The 25,872-nt window shown below is 42.3% G+C and overlaps 1 protein-coding gene and 1 non-coding gene across 2 annotated transcripts in view; one reads left to right on the top strand and one right to left on the bottom strand.

Moving 5' to 3' along the window:
- LOC148355877 (discoidin domain-containing receptor 2-like) overlaps nucleotides 1–25,872 on the top strand; it is a 69,092-nt gene that overhangs the window by 5,764 nt on the left and 37,456 nt on the right. Inside the window, exons 2-3 of the mRNA XM_088349055.1 lie at nucleotides 9,577–9,688; nucleotides 20,534–20,636. Coding sequence (XP_088205181.1) covers nucleotides 9,604–9,688; nucleotides 20,534–20,636 — 188 coding nt within the window. The 5' untranslated portion in view covers nucleotides 9,577–9,603. The remainder of the gene's footprint in view (nucleotides 1–9,576; nucleotides 9,689–20,533; nucleotides 20,637–25,872) is intronic.
- trnaa-cgc (transfer RNA alanine (anticodon CGC)) lies at nucleotides 22,338–22,409 on the bottom strand. Its single transcript has one exon. It is a non-coding gene; the product is annotated as a tRNA-Ala (tRNA).

Below are 25,872 nucleotides of genomic sequence, written 5' to 3'. Positions count from 1 at the left end.
GTCTCCTGCTCTGTTCTGGTCCGCCCTGACAATATCATTTTTGCCGTTACTCCCCTAGCCTGCCCAAAACTTTGTCATTTTATTCCTACTTAGTTTCTTTTGTCTTTTATTAGCATATTTGGTATTGGAGTCATCCAAAAGTCATTGAAAGTAATCCAGTTAAAGTAACCCTACCCAACCCTGGTTTGGATGTCTATTTTGTACTTCTACCTGAGTAATATTATTCTGAAGTAACAGTACTTTTACTCGAGTAACACACTTCGGCGCCGTGCGATCTTCAGTCCCGAAGCAGCTAATATGTAAAAAGAATATAAATGTGCGCCTTTCTAACGACACGGTTTGGTTTTGTTTGAGTGAAAAAGAGGTGAATGAGTGGTCAACTATCGGACACACGCAACATGCAAACATCTGCAAGTCGCACCTACCTGACACTCATGCGCACCTTAACCAAAAACCGTGCTCCTGAAAACTCGTTTGCGATGTGGTATTCACAGAAAAATCAAGGATTTCAAGACGAGTGCTTTAGCTCCTGAGCATATTTATACTCTCAAAGGTTTCAGATCGTCAAACCATAGGAAATACAAAAAGTAGTCTTGAAAGGTTGATTCCATTTCGTCAATCACCAAAAAACAAATCTATGCTCCAGAAGATCTTAAAGGAGAAGGTCCGGCCATCAGTTCGTGCCGTCAAACTCAAGCCCTCTTGGATCATGCAGCAGGACAACACACCAGGAGGTCCACCTCTGAATGGCTCCTCAAAACCTAAATAAAGGTTCTGAAGGGTCCCAGCCAAAGTCCGTATTCAAATCCAATTGAGATGCTGTGGTGTGACATGAAACGGGCAGTTCCTGCTAGATTTAAAACAATCCTGCAGAGAGGAATGGGCCAAAATTCCTCCACAGCGTTGTGAAAGACTTCTTACTAATAATTGGAAATAATTCTTTTAATAATCACTACATAACTACCAGATGAAGGAGGAAAAGAAAGGGAGAGGAAGAAAGGAATCCAAAGAGAAATAGAAAGACAGAAGAGGAGAAAAGAGAAAAGGGTAGGAAGAGAGAAAGAGAAAAGAGAGAAAAGGAAGAAATGAAGTTAGTGCAAAAGAAGTTAGAAAGACACAGAGAAAGAAAGAGACAAAGAGCAACAAAGGAAGAGAAAGAATGACACAGAGAGTGAAAGAGACGGAGACAGAGAGTGGGAGAAAAGGGGTGGAAGAGAGAGAGAGAGAGAGAGAGAGAGAGAGAGAGAGAGAAAGAAATACAAGTACAGTGTCTTTGTTGGAGGCACCTGGCTTTGGCAACATCAAGTTGACATATTTCAACCTGCAGCTAGTTCTTCTCTTGCGCTTCTCTAGGTGTTGTCTCGCGGGCCGGATTGAATCCCTTAGCGGGCCTGATTTGGCCCGCGGGCCGCCTGTTTGACGCCAGTGCTGTAGGTCATCTAATGTTATCATGGGCCTCTTGGTTGCTTCTCTGACTAGTTTTCGTCTTCTAGCCAGGTATTTGTAGACTTACAGTGGTTACATGCTCTCTCCATCTGATATTGCTCACTCAATACTCTGAGCCCATTGTTGGGAAATAATATCAAAATGAACCCATTACCAAATTGTTCGAATTAAACAATTAACAATTTAACTAAGTGTACTCCATCAAAAACGGCCGAATTAGTGTCGTTGGAGTCTTCTGAAGTCCTTTAGCTCTCTTCTTATTAGCCTACGTCTCCCCGCAAGATGGTGTGCCGGCTCCTCCCATGGGTGTGCCAAGGAAGCCCAACGTGGGCTTCACAATCTCAGAGACAGGCGTCCCGATGTCTGTGGTTCCTCAAAACAACGGCGTCGTCCGTCAGAGTCTCATCTCATCTCATCTCATTAGCTGCACCGCTTATCCTCAGTAGGGTCGCGGGGGTGCTGGAGCCCATCCCAGCAATCATCGGGCAGTGGGCAGGGGACACCCTGAACTGGTTTCCAGCCAATCGCAGGGCACACAGGGACAGACAATCCACCTGAAATGCATGTCTTTGGAATGTGAGAGGAAACCCACGCAATCACGGCAAGAACATACAAACTCCGCACAGGATGTCCGGTAGCTGGATTTGAACCCACACAGGAGGTTCCCAAGACCTTAGAACTGTGCCTGCATACGCGCTAACCACTGCGCCGCCGTGCTGCCCTCCGTCAGAGTCCTGTTGTCAAACTTCCCTAGTCAAAATATTCAGCATTTGGAACAGCGTGACCTGTCATTGAACTAAAGCCCAGTCAGTGAATATCTTGCAATAAACTCAATAGATAACTTGTATTCAATCGTATAAAATCCTTTATAGTCAAATGTATAAAATCCTTTACCATCAAAGACCAGGTTCATTTAAACCGAGACTTAAAACACTGGGGTTCACTCGGTCATTGTTAGTCATTTAGGTGGACATTGGATTATTAAGAATACTTCCGTGAGGGACTGTACATTAGTCACTTTTGTAAATCAGGTGACACAATGATTTAGTGGAGATTTTTACAGTCCCGCTTCCACGGTACAGTTTATGACAACCAGGGTTGGGTATGGTTACTTTAACTGGATTACTTTCAATTACCGTATTTTCCACACTATAAGGCGCACCTAAAAGCCTTTATTTTTTTCAAAAGCTGACCATGCGCCTTATAATACAGTGCGCCTTATATATGGATCAATGTTAAGTCGCAAAGTCTTGCAACTAAGGCAAGCAGCCGCCGACTAGATTTTCCTCCGAAGGCGAAGTCGTCCGCGGTGTATGCTGGGATTTATATACCGGCGTTTCATTTCCTAACCAATGTGTCAATCATCATTTGAATCAGTCACTATTGGCTAAAGTTATTCGCAGGTAAAGGGGCGGATCCTTTTTAACATTTACAGGCTCGCATAGGCTAAAGGGGCAAAACAAAGCCTGCAATTGGCCGAAAAAGATGAATGTGAATAGCAAGTTTGGTTGTCTACGGCATAGAGCAAACATGTTTTCCATTCTGTATTTGTAAATATTTTACGCTCCTGGAATGACTACACTCACGGATATAAGAGGACCATGGCTGCACATTATTATTGAACGCAACGACTTCGGTGAGCTACTCCGGCTATATATTTTCCCTGTATCTTGTTTCAGACTGAACTCGATGTTTCTATGATGGGTCTTTTTTTAAATTAAACTCAATTCCAAGTGTTTATTGTCATATGCACAGTAAAGTTGCGAGCGAAAAAGAAAATAGAAAGTAAGGAATGGTTGGCATTTCTTGAATCCCAAGACTTTAACCGTCCGAATGATGGAACGATGCATTTGAGTGACATCGTACGGACACCGCATCCGCACGTGTCTACGACACGTATTTGTTTCTTTGCAAGCTTTCGGAATGTTAAGGCGGTAATAAGTTGGACTGAACCATCTGACTGTTTTGTCCACGGTCCCATTGTAGCGCCTTATAATCCGGTGCGCTTTATGTATGGAAGATATAGGACCAAAAACTATTTTTTGGGGGTGTGCCCCATAACCCGGTGCGCCGTATAGTGCAGAAAATACGGTACTTTTGGATGACTCCAATACCAAATATGCTAATAAAAGACAAAAGAAACTAAATATGAATAAAATTATTAAATTTTGTGCAGGCTTGGGGAGTGACGGCAAAAATGATGTCGGCAAGCTGTTTGGATTTCTTTTCATTTTGTTTCTGTCGCATTTGATGTTCGTTTTGCCGGAGATCAAAGAGATCAAAGCCAGGAGAGAAAGCTTACCACGTGTTGTGAGTCATCATTTTATTCACATTGAGTTTCTTTTGTCTTTTATGAGCATATTTGGTGTTGGAGTCATCCAAAAGTCATTGAAAGTAATCCAGTTAAAGTAACCCTACCCAACCCAAATGACAACTTAAATCTGCATCAATTTTCTCGACACGATATCCTGCAGGAAACTCGCACGCCTCCTTTCAGCCTCAAGGGGCCGAAAGCAAAACATCTCCGAGTAGAACTTAAGCACAGTTCTCCTCGATCCAGGACCCCCGAAACACACAGAGGCCTTCACAGAAATTGGATTTCCCAACGTCCTGATGCACACAAGCAGTCAGCTGTTTGGTTTTCATTGAGCTCGGAGGCCAAAGGCGGCCAAAGGCGGCCGAAGGCTTAGCGGAGGAAGCGGCCATAACTTTAGCGAGATTAGCGTAGCGAACGATTAGCGTGAAGGGACAGAGGGCGCTCAGTTCCCGCTTCATGTTTTTGTCAACACCGCTCGCACGACATTTCAAAATGCCGGCTCGACACTCTCCGTCAGGGTGCGGAAACCTATGCAGGGTGCTTGAAATCCTTGAATATTTTGGAATATTGGGCGAAATGCTTGAAATTGTTGCCATTGCCATGTTTCTTGGAAGTCTGACGCAATGAATCTAGAAAATACTGCATGAAAATGACGCAGACATGCCTAATCTGGTGGCCCGTCATCATGGCGTTGTCATAAGAAGCGTCAACTCCCCCTACTGGTCGCACCCAAGAGGACAGCTCTGTTTAGTAAACTGGCTCTTTTGGCTCGACGCACTGAGAAGAGCTTCCTTCTTTTGGTTTCCCAACGCCTCCTCAAATTTACTAATAGTACCATTATGCACCAAATTATTTAGTAACAGGGTTGGGTAGGGTTACTGGATTACTTTCAATTACTTTTGGATGACTCCAATACCAAATATGCTAATAAAAGACAAACTAAACTAAATATGAATAAAAGGGGGCAGCACGGCGGCGCAGTGGTTAGCGCTTGTGCGGCACAGTTCATGTCATGGGAACCTGTCGTGGGTTCAAATCCAGCTCCAGACTTTCTGTGCGGAGTTTGTATGTTCTCCCCGTGCTCGCGTGGGTTTTCTCCGGGCACTCCGGTTTCCTCCCACATTCCAAAAACATGCATTTCAGGTGAATTGGCCGGTCCAGATTGTCCCTAGGTGTGAATGAGCGAATGAGTTGTCTGTCCCCGTGTGCCCTGCGATTGGCTGGCAACCAGTTCAGGGTGTCCCCTGCCCACTGCCCGGAGATGGCTGGGATGGGCTCCAGCCCCCCCGCGACCCTAATGAGGATAAGCGGTACGGCTAATGAGATGAGATGAGATGAATAAAAGGATGACTCACAACACGTGGTTAGCTTTCTCTCCTGGCTTTGATCTCTTTGATCTCCGGCAAAACTAACAAAAAAATGCGACAGAAACAAAATGAAAATAAATCCAAAGAGCTTGCCAACATCATTTTTGCCGTTCCATGTGTTCCGTTACTCCCCAAGCCGACACAAAATTTTGTCATTTTATCCATATTTAGTTTCTTTTGTATTTTATTAGCATATTTGGTATTGGAGTAATCCAAAAGTCATTGAAAGTAATCCAGTTAAAGTAACCCTACCCAACCCTGTCAATGTGTGTCCCCGGGACGCAACTTTTTTGACACAAAATTGTCATTATTGCCCAATTACATTTTTTTTAAAAACAAAGATTTACCGCACTCCAAACTTTTCATCAGGCAGGTCCGCCGTTGTTGTTTCGGTCTCGCGGTTCGAGTTTTCGTCTGCACGCCGATCTCGGCCAACGAGATCTCGTTGCTTCGAGATGACGTCATTGTTGGTTAAGTATGCCTCCGAAAAACCTGTACGTTTTTGCCGTACAAAGTACATTTATGATGCATTTTAAGACGTGTACGACGTACAAGAAAATCTGTACGGAAAAACGAAAATTGGTCAATGATGGGTACCATCCGGTAAACACCGACTATCACCGAACGGCAAATCAATCAAGTCAAACGAGTTCGAGTTGCGTAGTGAAAGTCCGTCTTTTTTTAGAGAACCGGCTTTTTTGGCTCAACTCATCAAAGAGAGCCGGCTCTCAAACGGCTCACTTGCTTTGATGATTGATATTACGAATTATGTTGTATAAAGAAGTGAAGAAAAAAAGGAAGTATAAAAGGAGAAAATGAAAAAAGACAGGTTTGTGGTTATCCCTTTTATTACCAACAATAATTTGATGATTAAAACTTGAATGAATATATAGATGTATATTAAATATTTGTCACCGATTTACAATTTCAACCTGGATAACACTAAATTTTGGGGAGCCATAGATCTCTGTCGGGACCCCTAGATTTTTGAGCATGCGAGTCCCCGGGACCCATCACTTTTCACAGCTAAAATAAACACTGCTTCTTTATACAACATCATAATTCGTAATGTAACGCATCAAAGCAAGTGAGCCGTTTGAGAGCCGGCTCTCTTTCCTGAGTTGGGCCGAAAAAGCCGGTTCTCTAAAAAGAGACAGAGTTTCTTTCACTACACAACAACGGAATGATGCATGATGGGAAATCCCCAGGCGGCAGACGCATGCGCACAGTCGCATCAAACCGCTCGCTTCGTTTGCAACGAAAAAAAACAATACCGAGATAGAGGCTACCGCGGCAAACTCGTTTGACTTGATTTAATGAGTTGGGCCGAAAAAGCCGGTTCTCTAAAAAGAGACGGACTTCCTTTCACTACATAAGCACCAGATGAAATCCGAGGCGGCAGACGCATGCGCACAGTAGCATCAAACCGAAAAAAAGATACAGAGATAGAGGCTACCGCGGCAAACTCTTTGACTTGATTTAATGAGTCGGGCCGAAAAAGCCGGTTCTCTAAAAAGAGACGGACTTCCTTTCACTACATAACTACCAGATGAAATCCGAGGCGGCAGACGCATGCGCACGGTAGCATCAAACCGAAAAAAACGATACCGAGATAGAGGCTACCGCGGCAAACTCGTTTGACTTGAATTAATGAGTCGGGCCAAAAACAGATCCTTAATTTTAGTTTCACCATTATCTCCACACAGCGTTTGTTGTTTCCCTAGAATGCTACCCAGAGACCAGGTACACGGCTTGTCCGACCAGAAGTCCAGATGTTTATTAACTTCAGTGAAATACTCGTCCCTTACGTAAGAGTGACAATACCGTCAATTCCGAGAAGTTATGTTTCATGAATAGGAATAGTCATTCCCAAAAACGTTTCTTGTTATGGTCAAGGCTAATGATTCTCGCTTCCCGTTCATCACAATACCCTTGTGAGTTCTTACATAAGTCGAGTCAAGTCATGTTTATTTGTTTGGTCCTTAATCCCGAGTCTCAAAGGGCTTTACTGACTGTTATTAGACCGTCCCCTGATCTAAAACCGACATGAGGGCAAGGAAAAACTCAAAAACATGTCAAGTCATGTTTATTTGTGTAGCCCTTAATCACAAGGAGTCACAAAGGGCTGCACAGACCACAGACTATTGCAAACTACAGACTTAATACAACATCCCCTGATCTAAAACCTACATGAGGGCAAGGAAAAACTCAAAAACATGGTAAGTCAAGTCATGTTTATTTGTGACGGCCTTAATCACAAGGAGTCTCAAAGAGCTGCACAGACCACAGATATTTTGCAAACTACAGACTATGAGGACACCATCCCCTGATCTAAAACCTACATGAGGGCAAGGAAAAACTCAAAGACCTCAAGTCAAGTCATGTTTATATGTGACGCCCTTAATCACAAGAAGTCTCAAAGGTCTGTACAGACTATTGCAAACCACAGACTATTATAACACTGTCCCCTGATCTATCACCTAAATGAGGGCAAGGAAAAACTCAAAAACATGTCAAGTCAATTCATCAATATTTGTGATGCCCTAATCACAAGGAGTCTCAAAGGCCTGCACACATCAAAGACTATCGCAAACTACAGACTGTTATGACACCATCCTCTGATCTAAAACCTACATGAGGGCAAGGAAAAACTCAAAGACCTCAAGTCAAGTCATGTTTATATGTGACGCCCTTAATCACAAAGAGTCTCAAAGGGCTGCACAGATCAAAGACTATTGCAAACTACAGACTATTATGACACCATCCCCTGATCTAACACCTACACGAGGGCAAGGAAAAACTCAAAAACATGTCAGGTCAAGTCATGTTTAATTGTATAGCCCTTAATTCTCAAGGAGTCTCAAAGGGCTGTACAGACTATTGCAAACCACAGACTATTATAACACCATCCCCTGATCTAAAACCTACATGAGGGCAAGGAAAAACTCAAAGACCTCAAGTCAAGTCATGTTTATATGTGACGCCCTTAATCACAAGGAGTATCAAAGGGCTGTACAGATCAAAGACTATTGCAAGATAAATGAAAAAAACCTTGAGAACCAGATTAAAAAAAAGGAAGTTAAAAAAAGTGAACCAGCAGCGTCGGAAATACTTCACAGCCTTGAAATGGTTCAGTCCATTTGATTCCTAACACCGTTTTCTCCCCGCTCCTTTTCGATCTATTTGCATGTACTTTATCAAAAATAAATGAGTAAATAGTAACAGTGTTTTCCGCTGACTACAGAGTGCAATGTGATGTCGCCTGAAGTTATAATATTTCACCACTAGATGGCACTGTACTGTTTAATGCAAAAGAAAACTAGTGCCAACAAGCATAGCGTAGCAGCAAGATGCCAGACCCCCTTTTTTATGACTGAATGAAGGATCTTTGTACCAATTGGAGGCACTAAATAATACATACTGTCCCTTTAAGTGTACTGAAAAAAAAGAACAAGCCAGACAAGATGATGTATTGAACCAAAAATCGCCCCTGAACCGCAGGTTTAAAAACCTAGGGTTCCCAAGCCATGTATGGCTCTTTCCATGAGTGCATATGTCTCAGAGATAAAATAGAACTTGCACAATTGTATTTATTTTGCTTCATATTGAGCCGATTGTCCAAGAAATGGTTCAGTCCAATTTAGACAAGATATAATTTAAACTACAGTTTACAGTCAGAGTGTCACACCAACAAACCCGTTTTTGTCATGATTACTGATGTGACTCAGCTGTGCCGCGGGTTCTGATTGGCTCCCTGTCATTATTTGAACCCGGTCCTGTCAGTCCCCTGTTGTCAGTTCGTCTGCGAACCTCAGTGTATACTAGGCAAGCCTTTTTCGACCCTGACTCCCACCTGTCCCGTTTTTGCTCCCGTCTGTTCCCCGGCTACGACCTGTTTTGCTCCTGACTACGTCTGCTCTCCCGTCCCGGCTTACGACCTCTATTGTCCCCGACTACGTCTACTCTCTCGTTCTGGCTTACGACTCGTTTCTGACCCTGACCACGTTTTTGCCCTCCTGTCCCGGCTATCGACCCGTTTTTCCATCCTTGACACAGCCATCGCTCGCTACGGAAGATCCACTTTACTTTTCGAATCACAATCCAAGTACAAGAGCGACTTGCTTCCCGCGTCCAGCGAATACCGGATTGTCCTCTCTCCTTCAATAAAACTTGTGGTAAACGCTACGCAATTGGGTCCTGTTTCCGTTCTGGTTCTGACCGTTTTGGCTGTAAATCTCCAAATAAAACAGAAGCTCATTAAAAAAAATCTATGTTTATTGTTGAGAAACTTTATGATGAAAAGCTACATAACAAACTTTAAACACCCAGAAGCTCTAGCAAAGCACATACAGTAATTTGTTTGGGTGAGCAGTAAGAATGGGCGGAGCTATACACAGGATAGGACGCACTCACTCTTATACTTGACTCTTCTTATTTGGTGTGCAGGTCGGAATCCATCCCGTCCCAGAAACGATGCCGGACCCAAGCGGGGTCCACTTCTCGCTTCTGCTGTTCCTCGTCTCCTCTTTCGTGTCCGTCTTCTCACAAGTTAACCCAGGTACCTCATTGCTTTAGCTCACAGGGGTCAAGCATGCGGTCCAGGGGCCGGATCAGGACCGTCAAGGCTTTTAATCCGGTCTGTGAGACTACACAGATGAAAAAAAAAAGATAAAAATGAGCTGCAGTTTTAAATATGTCCACATGATGGCGCCAAAGCCAGGCGCCACTTGCAAAGTGACTGAAGCTGTATTTCTTTTTCTCTTTCTCCTTCTCTCTTCATTTTTGTATTTGTCTCTCTTACTTTCTTCCTTTGTCTATTTCTGATTCTCCCTTTCTCTTTCTCTTTGTCTCTCTTCTTATCTCTTCTTTCACTTTCTCTCTCTCTTTCTTTCTTTCTTTCTACCTCCCTCTTTCTCTCTCTTTCTTTCTACCTCTCTCTTTCTCTTTTTTTATTCTGTACCTCTCTCATTCTTTGTACCTGTCTCTTTCTTTCATTCTTTCACTCGTTTTTCCTTTCTCTCCCCGTTTCTCTTTTTTCTAACTTTCTCTCTCTTACTCTCTCCGCCTTGTTCCCTCTCTCTTTTTCTGTTCTCTCATCCTTTTCCTCTTGCTCTCTCTGTCTCTTTCCCTCGCTCTCGTTTTCTCTTCTCTCATTATTTTTCTCTTTCTCCCCTTCTCTCTCCCTCTCTCTCTCTCTTTATCTCTTTTCTTTATCTCTTTCTCACTTCCTTTACTTTGACGTCTCTTTCTTTTTCTCTTTTGCTCTCTTTGTTTTTCCTTTTCTCTCCATTTTTTCTACCTTACTCTTTATTGTGCTCTCTCTTTTTTTTCCCTTTCCGTCTCTTTTACTCTGTCTCCCTTATTCTTTCCCTCTCTCTTTATCACTCTCTATTTCCTTCTCTCTATTTCCCTCTATCCATTTTCTTTCTTTCTTTCTTTCTTTCTTTCTTTTCTATCTTTCTTTTTCTTTCTTTCTTTCTTTTCTATCTTTCTTTTTCTTTCTTTCTTTCTCTCTTTCTTTCTTTCTTTTTTTCCTTTCTTTTTTTCTTTCTTTCTATCTTTCTTTCTTTCTTTCTGTCTTTCTTTCTGTCTTTCTTTCTATCCGTCTTTCTTTCTGTCTTTCTTTCTGTATTTCTCTCTTTCCTTCTTTTTCTTTTTTTTCTTTCTTTTTCTTTCTTTCTTTTGTTTTCTTTCTTTTTTTCTTTCTTTCTTTCTTTCTATCTTTTGTTTTCTTTCTTTCTTTCTTTCATTTTGTCATAAGATTTAACTTTTTCCCCTCTCTTTCTTTCTTTCTTTCTTCCTTTTGTTTTCTTTCTTTCTTTCATTTTTTTTTCTTTCTTTCTTTCCTTCTTTCTTTCTTTCTGTCTTTCTTTCCTGCTTTCTTTCTTATTTCTCTTTCCTTCTTTTTCTTTCTTTCTTTATTTTGTTTACTTTCTTTCTTTCTTTCTTTTCTCTCTTTCTTTCTTTCTCTTTAATCTACTAGCCCGGCCCCCATGAGATTATTTTTTCTAGCATGTGTTCCCGGGCTAAAATGAGCGCTCCAATACAGTCCTGTCCTCGGAAAAAGGTGCACACGACACAAAATCTATCTTACAGCAATTGGGGATATTTTTCAACATCTCGAATAAAATGATTTTCGTAAGTCGAATGGTCGTGAGTAGGGGAGCGTCTGTACTCTGTTTCTCCGATAAGCTGATCTTCAAGCATTTTTATCGACACAATATTTGTCCGCCATTGTGTTTTTGAGAGAAAAAAACACGATGGTACCGCTTTCCCAGCCCTTTTTTGACAGGATTAATATTTTCGTAATATTATTATTTTTTAAAAATTCGCCCTCCGCCTTTCTTTCGGCAGTCCAGCATCTCCGTGTCAACAAACCAGCCGGCTTTTAACTTTCAGTCCCACGTCATCCGATCTCACCCGCGTGCAAATATCCGCTTAGAAACACACGAGCCGCGGATCCATTATCCCTTCGGAGCCTGCGGCTGATGCATACCAGACATTCCCGCAGCAGGAAAGTCCATTCCCATTTTCGTGCGGAAAAACCAGTGTTTGTGTATTAGCTTGTGGTCAAAGTTCAACGAGTTCACGAGAGGATTTCTCACCCGAGTATACGAGTCGTTTTTCGACCTGGAGCGTAGAGAGGCGGGATACTGGCACCCAATGTTCCCAGTCATTTTCCACAGGTCTGAGCGTTCCCACAAAGTCGGTGAGCAACGCTTGAAACAACAGTGAGTAATGGCAATTGTCATGTCCTGCACGGTTGTCATGGCGCCCAGCCGGCCCCGCCCCTTGACACCGGCTGAGACGCATTGAACTGATTGCTTGTGGAGTACTTAAACGCACCTTTTGGGACTATATATATATATATATATATATATGTACTGCCTGATGATTGCTGGGATGGGCTCCAGCCCCCCGCGACCCTACTGAGGATAAGCGGTACGGCTAATGAGATGAGATGAGATATATATATATATATATATGGCAGTGGTTAGCGCTTGTGCGGCACAGTTCATGTCATGGGAACCTGTCGTGGGTTCAAATCCAGCTCCAGACTTCCTGGGCGGAGTTTGTATGTTCTCCCCGTGCTTGCGTGGGTTTCCTCCGGGCACTCCGGTTTCCTCCCACGTTCCAAAAACATGCATTTCAGGTGAATTGGTCGGTCCAAATTGTCCCTAGGTGTGAATGAGTGAATGAGTTGTCTGTCCCTGTGTGCCCTGTGATTGGCTGGCAACCAGTTCAGGGTGTCCCCTGCCCACTGCCCGGAGATGGCTGGGATGAGCTCCAGCCCCCCCGCGACCCTAATGAGGATAAGCGGTACGGCTAATGAGAGATGAGATATATATATAAAATAATCAATCCTCCTCAATATGATGGAAGAATATTCGAACAACCCCCATAAGTTGCAATGCTTTGTTATTTTATGAACGTTTTTGGCGCTCGAATCAGTCCGGTAGAGTCGGTGGACAACCCCACCTTTCAGAAAACCAACCGACGAGGTTCTCTCGGTCGGCCTCTCTCGGGCCGGCTAACACAAAGCTGGTGTTTTTCCACCTTCTCCCGAGGTTTGATATTTTTAGATGGCCTGAATATGAAACCCGGCGGAGGGGGTTTGTGTGTTTAGGGTGGTGGGTTCGAGGTACATGCAAATAACCGGCCGCTCCGCTCACCTTGAGGTCAACGGTGAGTGGCTCGGATGGATAAATAAACAGGGTAAAAACCAACTTTCGGTCTCGACATCCGTTGGTGTTCTCGAACGTCTTGTTTTGCATCTTGGATATGTCCGAGACTCCTGAAGACCTGGTCTTGGACCTGGTTCCGATTGGAGTCTTATGAAGGGGAGAGGACTAGCCTGAATCTCGCCTCTTATGGACAGTGTCGTTTAAATCTTTTAAGAGACAAAGCGAGTCTATTCTTAATTCACTAGGCACAAAATTTAGTTTTTAGAGTTTTTAGTGGTAAGACCGGAACCCTGATCCTGAGCTCGACCTGAATTCTGGGATGGTCCGGCCTAAAATGTCAATAGTTACGTTCGGTTCGGGCCAAAGTTTCTCTCATTGTTTTTCTTTGTCTCTGTTCATGCAGTTTTGTTTAACATAGATTTTGTTACAAAAGACAGGCAATGTTTTAGCTTTGATGGACCCATGCGGGGGAAGAGGAACTTCAGGCAGGGGTGCTCAAAAAAGAGGCATTGTATTTAATGACGAAATTGTCACAAACCAGAAACAGACAGAGGACCCAATAGTGCTCGTTTACTCGGTTTTATTAATAAAGAAGGAGAGTAGGGCTTGCTTCCATGATCCGATGGTTGGCGGACAAGAGTAGCAGGTGGCTGGAAACGCGGACTTCCGCGTCGAGCGAGGATGATCGTAGATTTGCAGGAATACTAATCGTTAGCCGGGACGGGAGAGCAGGGCGGTATTGAGTTCGGAAACAAAGTCGGTAACAGGTGTCAGGCAGGTAGCGGAGCAAAACAGGTCGGATGTCGGGATGGCAGAACAGGGCGGAATCGGGTCCAGAAACAGGTCGGCAACGGGGATCAGGCAGAGGAAAACAGGGCAGGGAAAATGTCTGAAAGTGTGAGCTTGCCTAGCTGGGAGAATCGGTTCACAACGATCTGACGGTGTTTAAAAAGAGTCTCTTAGCCAATCAGCTCTCAGGTACTTTGAATCGGCAATCATGACAGAAATGAGGTACAAAGTGATAAACAAACATGACTACCACATTCCGTTTTTTCCCATGTTTTTTTTTCTTTCTTTTCCACAAACAAAAACTGTTACAGTTGCTCGGTTTAAATCACTCAAAACGATGGAATGGATGGAACGACCGCGTCCTCTTTTGGACAATTCCCGGACGTACCAATTTGCCATGTAATTAAAACATCCAAGGCTTTGTATTGATATAATAATGTTCTCATTGTACGTAATTATGTCGATTGGAGGAACGTTCTCAAGTACAGAACATTACGCAAATTTCCCTCTTCCTTGGCTTTCTAACAAGTTTAGCAATTTCAAACACCGTCATCTGATACTGGTGATATCAGTTATCTGAGACCACGCCCAAAGAGACACGATGTGTTCGTCCCACGCGATGGCCGCTTGGCGTGGTCGTGCGGGCCTGCATTGTGGCATTGAGATCAGCACGTGGTCAGGATCAAAAACTGGTCGAAGCCGGAGGAGAGACGGGAGCAAAAAAACAGGTGGGAGTCAGGGTCGAAAAAGGCTTGCCTAGTGTTAACTGAGGTTCGCAGACGGACTGACAACAGGGGACAGATAGGAGTGGGTTCAAAAAAAATTTTGCTTCTTTCATCCCAACATGACCAAATATTATGTCTAATTATGCACAAAATGACTTAAAGGAAGGGGGGAATAGAACAAAAAAGAAAAAAATACCAAAATGAAAAAGTAGTGAAAAGCTGAGAAAAAAGGAAACAAAAGGAAGAGAAAAAAAGAAGGAACATTTTGAAAAAAGACAGAAAAAAAGAAGAGAAAGAAATGTAGGAAAAAAAATAAATAGAGAACAAAAAGAAAAAGGTAATGGCTCGAAAAAAATAAACACAATGAGATTTTTTTTTTAAAGGAATTTAAATGAAGGTAAAAGTACACGGGTTCCCCCAACGTTGTGTTCTAAATGCGGTATTTTGAAGTCGAGTCGAAGTACAACGATATTGAGTAAAGTTAGAAGAGTTTGTCAAGAACCGGCTTCTTCGGCTCGGCTCACTAAAAGGAACCGGCTCTTTCGGGTCCTAAACGGCTCTTCGGGTTGTTTTTGCTTCTTTCATCCCAACATGACCAAATATTAAGTAAAATTATGCACAAAATGACTTAAAGGAAGGGGGGAATAGAACAAAAAAGAAAAAAATACCAAAATGAAAAAGTAGTGAAAAGCTGAGAAAAAAGGAAACAAAAGGAAGAGAAAAAAAAAGGAAAAAATTTTTAAAAAGACAGAAAAAAAGAAAAGAAAGAAATGTAGGGAAAAAGTAAATAGAGAACAAAAAGAAAAAAGTAACAGCTACGAAAAAATAAACACAATGAGATTTTTTTTAAAGCACTTTAAGAAAAAGTAGAAAAAAACACGAAAAAAAGAAGAAAAAGTTTGTGTTGCATTCAAATGATTTCCAATGATATCAAGTGAATCTTGTCGCCAACATTGTTCTTCCACTCAAAAATGTGAATAAGTACAGTTCTGTATCTTACAAGCGACTCAATAAGCCCCCAAAAATGTTAATATTATGCGACAAAATATATCAGGAAATAAAAAGAAATGGACATCTTGTGAAAGAATTTTAAGAAGAAACGACGTTTGTAAACTGTACCACCTTTGCAATCTTACATGAGTCAATTCATTCAAAAGAGAAAATTAATTTTGCATTGCCGGAAACTCAGCAAAATGTAACTTGATGTCAAGTTTTGGACATGATTGATCATTAATTATCTTGCCACACTTGGGATTGCCGTTGCTCACTGGTGTTTCAAGCGTTGCTCACTGACTTTGTGTCAACGCTCAGACCCGTAAGGAAAATGAAAGGGAACATTGCTCCTAACCAAAGTCGTCTGAGGCGAAACGGGTCTGGGGGAGGCGGGGACGAAAACAAGGACGGTAACATCTGGAAATGTTCACCAGAGCCTATCGCCTCATCAGCGAAGGCTACGAGAAGCCTCTGGGTTTTGCACCTTGTGAAAATATTTGGATGAGATCAGCGCTGGCTCCTTTTCTCAAAGGAGCCCGGGTTCCGAGGTTGCGCCGGTCGTGACCCGCGGGCTGTTTGATTTCTTAGCACAGGCGGACTCTTTCATGAGGTTACCCTGGTGGCCACATCCTGGCAGGTGGAGCCAGTCAACAGGCTCATGGGGAAACCGGGCTGTTGGATCCTATGGGCAGGGTTGGGTAGGGTTACTTTAACTGGATTACTTTCAATTACTTTTGGATGACTCCAACACCAAATATGCTAATAATAGACAAAAGAAACTAAATAAGAATAAAATGATGACTCACAACACGTGGTAAGCTTTCTCTCCTGGCTTTGATCCCTTTGATCTCCGGCAAAACGAACATAAAATGCAACAGAAACAAAATGAAAAGAATCCAAACAGCTTGCCAACATCATTTTTGCCGTTACTCCCCAAGCCTGCGCCAAATTTTATAATTTTATTCTATTTAGTTTCTTTTGTCTTTTATTCGCATATTTGGTATTGGAGTAATCCAAAAGTCATTGAAAGTAATCAAGTTAAAGTAACCCTACCCAACCCTGCATACCAAACCATGACATGCCATACTGTACCGTACCAAACCGTACCAAACCATACTATACTATACTAGGGGCGGCAGTAGCTCAGGAGGTAGAGCGCTCGTCTTGGGATCCCGGCTCGTCCGTGTTACATGTCGAAGTGTCCTTGGGTAAGACACTGAACCCCTAATACCCCCAATAAGCAGGTTAGCGCCTTACATGGCTGCAAGGCCGCTATTGGGAAATATAAGAGGGACTATACTTTACTATACTATACTATACTATACTATACTATACTATACTATACTATACTATACTATACTATACTATACTATACTGTGCCGTGCTGTGCCAAATCATACTGTAACATAGCATAGCATAGCATAGCGTACCATAGCATAGCGTACCATAGCATAGCATAGCATACCGTATCATAGCATAGCATAGCATAGCATAGCATAGCATAGTGTAGCGTACTGTACCGTACCGTACCATACCATAGCAAAACATAGCATAGCATAGCATACCGTACCATAGCATAGCATAGCATACCAAACGATAAAACGAACATAAAATGCGACGGAAACAAAATGAAAATCAATCCAAACAGCTTGCCAACATCATTTTTGCCGTTCCGTGTATTCCGTTACTCCCCAAGCCTGCACAAAATTTAGTCATTTAGTCACTGATATTTGCTTTTAATTGTATTTAACTTATTAACTGCAATCCCAACAAAAATTTTGACGTCCGTGGTCGTCAGTGGGAGGCAATGAGTTGGAGTTAATGGACATATTTTTCCCTGTGTATTTGGGAGAGATGTCCAAACACGATGACAAGTGGAGAAAACGAGACCATAAAATATCAGACGGGAAAGGATGTGACGAGAGAAGACAAGACTAGAGAAAACAGGAGAAGAGAAAATACATCAATGAGAGAAGATGAGATGTAATAAACCGAGAAGAGAAAATACATCAATGGGAGGAGATGGGACAAAAGAATATGGAAGTACTAGATGAGAGAAGACAGGGAAGAGAAAATGAGAAATGACAAGACAGGAAAAGACAAGACGAGAAAAAATGTGACAAGAAGAAACAAAAGAAGAAAAAGAATACGCCAACGAGAGAAGACAAGACAGAAACGAGAAAAGAAAAGACATCAATGAGAGAAGATTAGAAGAGAGAAAACGAGGAGGAAAGATGAGAAAAACCAAGACAAAAAGACAAGAGATGAAAAGACAAGAAATTATTTGATGAGACCAGACGAGACAAGAGAAGGCAAGAGAAGCAAAAGTCATTGACGAGAGACGACGAGACAAAAGAAAACAAGAAGAGAAAAGACATTAATGAGAAAACACGAGAGTAAATGAGAAGAGTAAGAACGAGACGAAAACAGAGAAAAAAGAGAAAACCAGAGGAGAAAAGACAAAAGAAGAAAAGATGAGACAAGAAAATCTGTGACGAAAGAAAATGAGAAGAGAAAATACATCAATGGGAGGAGATGAGACAAAAGAATATGGAAGTACTAGATGAGAGAAGACAGGGAAGAGAAAATGACAAATGACAAGACAGGAAAAGACGAGACAGGAAGAGACGAGACGAGAAAAGATGTGACGAGAGGGGACAAAAGAAGAAAAAAAATACGCCAACGAGAGAAGACAAGACAGAAACGAGAAAAGAAAAGACATCAATGAGAGAAGATTAGAAGAGAGAAAACAAGGAGGAAAGATGAGAAAAACCAAGACAGGAGACGAGACATGAAAAGACAAGAAATTATTTGTTGAGACCAGACGAGACAAGAGAAGGCAAGAGAAGCAAAAGTCATTGACGAGAGACGACGAGACAAAAGAAAACAGGGGGGAAATTAAAACTGAAAGATATGAGGGAGCAAGTCCATGCATGATTTGGTTTAACACCAACAGAACCTTAAAATCACATCTTAAGTTAACAGGGAGCCAAAGCAGGTTAGCTAAAATCAGGGTCATGTGATCAAACACTTTAAATTCCATTGAAACAATTTCTTGTATGAAATTTTGAAGGCGGAGAACAAACAGGACACACAGGACTGCTTTTTAGTTGAGGAGTAAGAGGAACTTTTCAGGCAAAACCGTGATTGAAATAATAATCCAGATGCTTGCCAGTCCAAACAGGCCCGGGTATGATGCCACATGAGGTCAAGCCGGCTGCTCGCAGTCCATTACGCCTCCGCGCTGCGGTCGCGTAAAAGCAATATGGCATTGGTTTCCTCATCTACCCTTGTGTGGTCTCGCTTCTCGTCCCACGTTTGGTTTCGCAGGAGGGTGAAGGTCTTGCTTAGAATCCGAGTAGGATTTTTTTTTTCAAAAGAATCCTAAAAAGACCGATGTCACTCGACTTCTTGAGCCTTAACACTTTTTTTAATGAAATATACAAATCATTTTTTTAACAGAAGTTAGCTGTGTGTGATTGCTAAAGTCAATCATTATTAAGACTATTTTGTGGCCATATTTACACCAATAAAATACATATATATTGTTAAAATCGAATCATACCCAAGAGCAGATTTCACTCACGTCCTCCATGATGTTGAAGAAGGAGGGAAAGATGTCAGGTTTAACCCAACAGATGTAAACAAAACCTTTATACAAAAAAGACACAGAGAACGTGAATTTGACTTACTTGCAAGGAGAGATGGCCAGAGTCTGCATAATGCAGTCTACTGGACACTCTGAAAAAGTCTCATTCTCCTTGCCTTTTTATTGTGTTCGGAAGGCCCTAGTTTACATAAGGTCTCTTCTGCTAAAGGGAGGGGGGGTGACAAAATAAACAGTTGAGACCTGTTTATACGATAACATGTTATCATATTCTATAGTAAACGAAACTAGGCGAGCCTGCGGTCAGAGAGGAGCTGATTGTCCCTTATCTGGCCGCAGCTAGGTGTCGGCTGTTTAGTGAACATCTTGTTTCCTCCTTCTTCAAACACAAGCAAGAAAGGCACACAGTATGCAAAGAAGATAATGCAACAGTAGAATAACATATTTACAGTTTAAATCCATCAAAAGAGACCCCACCATTTACCACTTTTTCATGGCCAAATTCAAGCACTTTCAAGCACTTTCCAGGCCCAATTTTTCCATCAAATTTGAAGGAAAAAAAATCCAGCGCCGATCAAAAGTAGAGTCACTATCTTGCTGCTAGCACGTGCTTTGTGCTATTTTGAGCTGTTCCTATCTTTTTGTGTCATTGGGCTGCTGTAAACTGACACGAATTCGGCCTTTCACCAGTGCTGGGTCATCTTTTTGACCCAGCACTGGTGGGTCAAAAATGGGTTTCTTTTTCTTGGTTGACTGAGTCAAAACCTGTTGGATGATTTTGGAGCTAATTTATCTAGCGTGTAATACCTTTTTCAACCACTATGTGGTGGTGTAACGGTTGCCATGGCGCCCAATTGGCCCCGCCCGTGTGGCCCCAGCTGCAGCTTGTTGACAGATTGGCTCCCTGTCAGTATTTAAACTCACGTTGTGGGCGTGATTTATTATACTTCAGGGAGAAACAGTACACACGAGCATTTCACAATAAAAGAATATAAGATTGATAAACGTACAAGAGATGCAATTAGACTGATTATTGAAACGTTACTTCATGTGTGTGTGTGTGTGTGTGTGTGTGTGTGTGTGTGTGTGTGTGTGTGTGTGTGTGTGTGTGTGTGTGTGTGTGTGTGTGTGTGTGTGAAAGATTGTTTTTATATTTTGGAATATAAAAACAAGTTATATTCACACACAGTGAATTCTGAGGAATTTTCCAACCAAAACGACCAACCTATCAGTGATCCCCAATTATAATATCAATTTATGAAACTCACCAGTTCAAGGTGTCCTCTGCCCACTGCCCGAAGATAGCTGGGATGGGCTCCAGCACTCCCGCGTCCCTACTGTGGATAAGCGGTGCAGATAATGGATGGATTTTATGAAACTCTTCACACAACCAATCACTGATTAAGTCAGATCTGTGACTGCTAACTCTTGGCTAGGACAGCAACTTTTTGCAACCACCATTCGTAAAAAAATTCTGGTTGAAAACACCGAGTGAGTGATTATGTGACCTATGTAAACAGCTTGGCCGCTGAAGGCCATTTTTGATACCGGTGATTGAGTAAGCTTGGTTTTAGTAAAGCGTGTTCTGTGTTTGTGTACCTTAGGTGTGTGTCGCTATCCCCTGGGAATGTCCGGAGGACAGATTCAGGATGAGGATATCTCTGCTTCTAGTCAGTGGTCGGAATCCACCGCTGCTCGATATGGCAGGTAAGGAGGTCTCCTTGGTGCATAAGTACGAGACCACATACCTTGTGCAGGTGTCGGGAAAAGGTTTTTTTTAATTGACGCGGTTAACGAATTATTTTTTCCGGCGTTAACGTTACTGACGCTCATTTTGGGGCCCGCGTCTTTCCGCACGCTGGTGTGCCGGCTCCTCCCATGGGCCTGCCAGGTAAGCCCCCACGTGGGCTCCACCACCTCGCCTCGATGTCTGGAAAACTCATAACAGCAGAGCGTATATCAAAACGATGCCTGCCGTCCTCCGTCATCAGGGCCTCTGGGAGGTCGGTGGTTCGCGCCCCGGCCGAGTCATTCCTAAGACTTAAAAAGTGGTCGGCGGCGCCCTCTGTTGGCTGCGGCTGCATCGGCTCGCTACAACGGGTCAGGTGCAATCGACATTTCGTTCTGTGTACATTGTTACACAGAATGACAATACAAGGAAATTATTATTATTATTATTATTATTATTTTCTGTGTCCGGATGCGCTGATTATCTTATCAGTCTTACGTCAGCTCCCGTCGTAAACAACATTTCGTACCAGGCCAGGGTGCCCTGAACTTTCATTGCTCGTTGAATTTAAGCCTACTCGGCGAAAATCTTCATTGCACTCAATAAATGTAACTCGTATTCAATCGTATAAAATCTTTTATGGTCAAATGTATAAAATCCTTCACTCTCTAACGCAAGACTTGACTATGCAAAACAGATGAGTTACCGTATTTTCCGCACTATAAGGCGCACCGGGTTATAGGGCGCACCCCCAAAAAAATCGTTTTTGGTCCTATATTTTCCATACATAAGGCGCACCGGATTATAAGGCGCTACAATGGGAACGTGGACAAAACAGTCAGATAGTTCAGTCCAACTTATTACCCCCTTAACATTCCCAAAGCTTTCAAAGAAGCAAATACGTGTCTCAGACATGTACGGAAACAGTGTCTGTACGATGTCACCAATAAAACATTTCTTAGTTTCCATTTTATTTTTTGCTGGCAACTGTGTGGACAGCAAAGTAAGAATTGGGGTTCTTTACCGTGCATATGACAATAAACACTTTGAATTGAATTGAGTTTAAAAATAGACTCATCGCAGAAACATCAAGATCGTTCTAAAACAAGATACCGGGAAAATACAAATCCGCATAGCTCACCTAAGTTCTCTTGCAGCCGTCACATTCAAAAATGATACGCAATCATGGTCTTCTTACAACCGTGAGTGTAGTAAATCCAGGAGAGTCAAATATTTACAAATACAGAATAGTAAAAAATGTTTTCTCTGTGCCGTAGTGCAACCCAACGTGAGATTCACATTCATCTATTTCGGCCAATTGCAGGCTCTGTTTTGCCCCTTTAGCCTATGCCAGCCTGTAAATGATCAAAAGGATCCGCCCCCTTTGCCTCCGAATAACTTTGGCCAATAGTGACTGATTCCAATGATGATTGACACATTGGTTAGAAAATGAAACACCGGCGGCAATCTAGTCGGCGGCTGCTTGCCTTAGTTGCCAGACTTTGCGACATAATATTGATCCACATATAAGGCGCACTGTATTATAAGGCGCATGGTCAGCTTTTGAAAAAAATAAAGGCTTTTAGGTGCGCCTTATAGTGCGGAAAAAACGGTACATGTTTTTGATTTGGATTCTACTGTAACTCTGTTAAAAATTGCTTATCTCCATTGACTATAAGTGGAGATGCTGGGGATTGATCCCAGGACCTTATACATGCGAAGCATACGCTCTACCACTGAGCTACATCCCCTATTTACCAGTATGACTTTAGAAATACATAATCAAGTTCTTCTGTTTTGTAACCATATTTGGTCAAGCCCTGAGGAACTGTGATTTTGTATTTTGAGTTAACAAAGAGCAGCATTATAAGACAAAATGGCCGAACCATGTCTTAAAACGTTTTAAAAAATGTATCACCCCATAAAACTAGATCAGGGTTGAAGGCTGCATTGAGTTGGAATATTTCGCTGAGTGGCTAAGCTAGTAGGAAAAAAAATGATGGATCGATTTAATTTATTGAACCGCTTTATAATCTCGATAAGACACTTTGTGTCACGGTTGCCATGGCGCCCAATTGGCCCGCCTGTGTGGCGCCAGCTGCGGCTTGTTGACAGATTGGCTTTCCTTCTATTTGAGTTCTGTGTTCTCACTCTCCGTTTGTCAGTCCGTCAACAAACCTCTGCCCCGCAAGACGTGGGTTCTGACTTGGTACTGTTGCCTGTTGGTATTTCCTGTCCGGTATTGTTCCTGTTTATTTTGTCCTGTTTAATATCGGTTTCCAGTTTTGTTCCCGTCTATTTTTGTCCTGTTCATTATTCTCTCCAGTTTTTATTCCTGTCTAGTTTGTCCTGTTTAATTTCGTCATCCTGTTTCTATATCAATCCTGTCCATCCCGTCCTGTCCGGTATCGACCCCATCTGTCCGATATCCGCTCGGGCAATTGGTGTCGATCTCGTCGGTCTCTGCCTTCCTGTCTTTCCAAGCCAGACCGCTGCCTCACGTGCATGACTCCCCATTTCCCGCTAAATAAAAGCTTGTGTGAGAGCGTCACGCATTTGGGTCCTGATCCTGTTCCGGTTCGTGACACTTTGGCAATGCATAAGGAAAGATTTTTGTAATCTCATCTCATCTCATTAGCTGCACCGCTTATCCTCAGTAGGGTCGCGGGGGTGCTGGAGCCCATCCCAGCAATCATCGGGCAGTGGGCAGGGGACACCCTGAACTGGTTGCCAGCCAATCGCAGGGCACACGGGGACAGACAACTCACTTGCTCATTCACACCCTGGGACAGTTTGGACCGGCCAATCCACCTGAAATGCATGTCTTTGGAACGCAATTCAATTTGTTGTCCAATACTCTGTCACGGTTGCCATAGCGCCCAATTGGCCCCGCCGTGTGGCGCCTGCTGCGGCTCGTTGACGGATCGGCTTCCCTTCTAATTAAGCTCAGTGCTCTCACTCACCTTTAGTCAGTCCGTCAACGAACCTCTGCACCCGCAAGACGTGGGTTTCCTGCTTGTGTTTCCTGTCTGGTATTGTTCCCATGTATTTTGTCCTGTTTAATATCGATCTCCAGTTTCGTTCTTGTCTAGTTTGTCCTGTTTAACTTCGATATCCAGTTTTGATATCAATCCTGTCTGTCCTGTCCGGTATCGACCCCATCTGTCCGATATCTGCTCGAGCAATTGGTATCGATCCATGCCAGACTGCTGCCTAACGTGCATGACTGCCCCATTTCCCCTAAAAGAAAAGCTTGTGTGAGAAACGTCACGCATTTGGGTTCTCCTCCTGTTCCGGTTCTTGACATATTCATACTTAAAAAAATATCAGCATAAATATTTCGGGAGAAAAATCCTAAAGAAATATGTTTTTAATGATTATATACTGACCTAAAAAATAAATTAAATTTAGAAATCTCCTCAATCTGGTCCCATTTATCTGTTTTAAATCGAAGTAGAACGAAGTTGAGTAAAGTTAGTAGAGTTTGTCGAGAACCGGCTTCTTCGGCTCGGCTCACTAAAAGGAACCGGCTCTTTCGGGTCCTAAACGGCTCTTCGGGTTGTTTTTGCTTCTTTCATCCCAACATGACCAAATATGATGTATAATTATGCACAAAATTATTTAAAGGAAGGGGGGAATAGAACAAAAAAGGAAAAAAATACCAAAATGAAAAAGTAGTGAAAAGCTGAGAAAAAAAGAAACAAAAGGAAGAGAAAAAAAAGAAGGAACATTTTTGAAAAAAGCCAAAAAAAAAAGAAAAGAAAGAAATGTAGGAAAAAAGTAAATAGAGAACAAAAAGAAAAAGGTAACAGCTCGAAAAAAATAAACACAATGAGATTTTTTTTTTTAAAGGAATTTAAATGAAGGTCAAAATACACGGGTTCCCCCGACGTTGTGTCCCAAATGCGGTATTTTGAAGTCGAGTCGAAGTACAACGAAGTTGAGTAAAGTTAGAAGAGCTTGTCGAGAACCGGCTTCTTCGGCTCGGTCCCATTTATCTGTTTTAAATCCAATGTATATTTTTTTCTTACTCATGTTATAGCTTAACATAAAAACACCACAGGTTACCAAAGATTTAAAATGCAACCAGATGGAATCGAGATTACACATGGCATCATTTTACTCGCCCGTGAAGGCAAAAAAAAATAAAGAAAAAAAACCCCGATATGCCCATTAATGGTTTCTCGTAAATAAACTGGCAGCTTGCTGGATAGACCACTCTTACACTAACCCCTTATTAAGGTAAACAAACTATAAATTGTGTGAGAGTATGTGAGGGGGTGAAAAACTATAATATGAATCGGTTCCAGGTTTCCCAAAGTAACAAAATGAGAAATCCATCCATCCATCCATTATCTGCACCGCTTCTCCTCAGTAGGGCCGCGGGGGTGGTGGAGCCGATGTAAATGACTCGAAAAGACGAAAGAGATAGTAATTGTAAACTAGACAATTCCCGCGGCAATTGTAAGAGTTGTGATTGATCTAGCAGATGTTGATAGAGAACCGGTAGCGTTGAGTTTCTTAGCATTATGAGTTAGCATAAAGTTTTTAACTCAGAGAGATGTATTTGTGATTTTTAACTTGGTTCTGTGGGGGGACTCTGCCCCCCCACACCCTCCTGGTACTGGCAAGTTCATTTCAGATTGGCCCATAATCGTTAGCAACAAGGTGATGCCTCATGGAGGTCTAAAAATCACATTCTTGGTAATAACATAGTAATAACACTGTTATTACACTTTAAAAACTTTTAAAATATACATGTTCAAATAGAATGGGCCGTTCGATTTGAATTGGTCCACCCGGAATCCATTGAGCCTATTCATTTTGCTGATTCGTTAGCATGTGGCCATCAGCATAAATTTTTAGCATGAAGCAGTTAGCATTTAACCATTAGCATCACTTTTAAGCCTGTATCCATTAGCATAACTCATCAACATGTATCCATTAGCATAATTAGTAAATATGAAGTTGTTAATAAAAAGCCATCACCAAAACTTTTTTACATGAAGCAGTTCGCATTTAGCCATTAGCATCACTTTATAGCATGTACCCATTAGCATAACTCATCAACACGAGTCCATTAGCATAATTTGTAACCAATAGTCCAATAGTTTCTAGAGCTAGCATGAGTAAGCATAGCTTCAACCTCTCATCGCTAATACTTGGGCTGGCTACGCAAGCCCAACACCTTGCTAGCGGCGCACATAGCTGTTA

This window comes from Urocampus carinirostris, chromosome 12, assembly GCF_059441175.1.
Source record: "Urocampus carinirostris isolate Australia breed hairy pipefish chromosome 12, RoL_Ucar_1.0, whole genome shotgun sequence".
NCBI classification, from domain to species: domain Eukaryota; kingdom Metazoa; phylum Chordata; class Actinopteri; order Syngnathiformes; family Syngnathidae; genus Urocampus; species Urocampus carinirostris.
The sequence above is the reverse complement of the archived record's forward strand: the minus strand, read 5'-3'. Positions and strand labels throughout refer to the sequence as shown.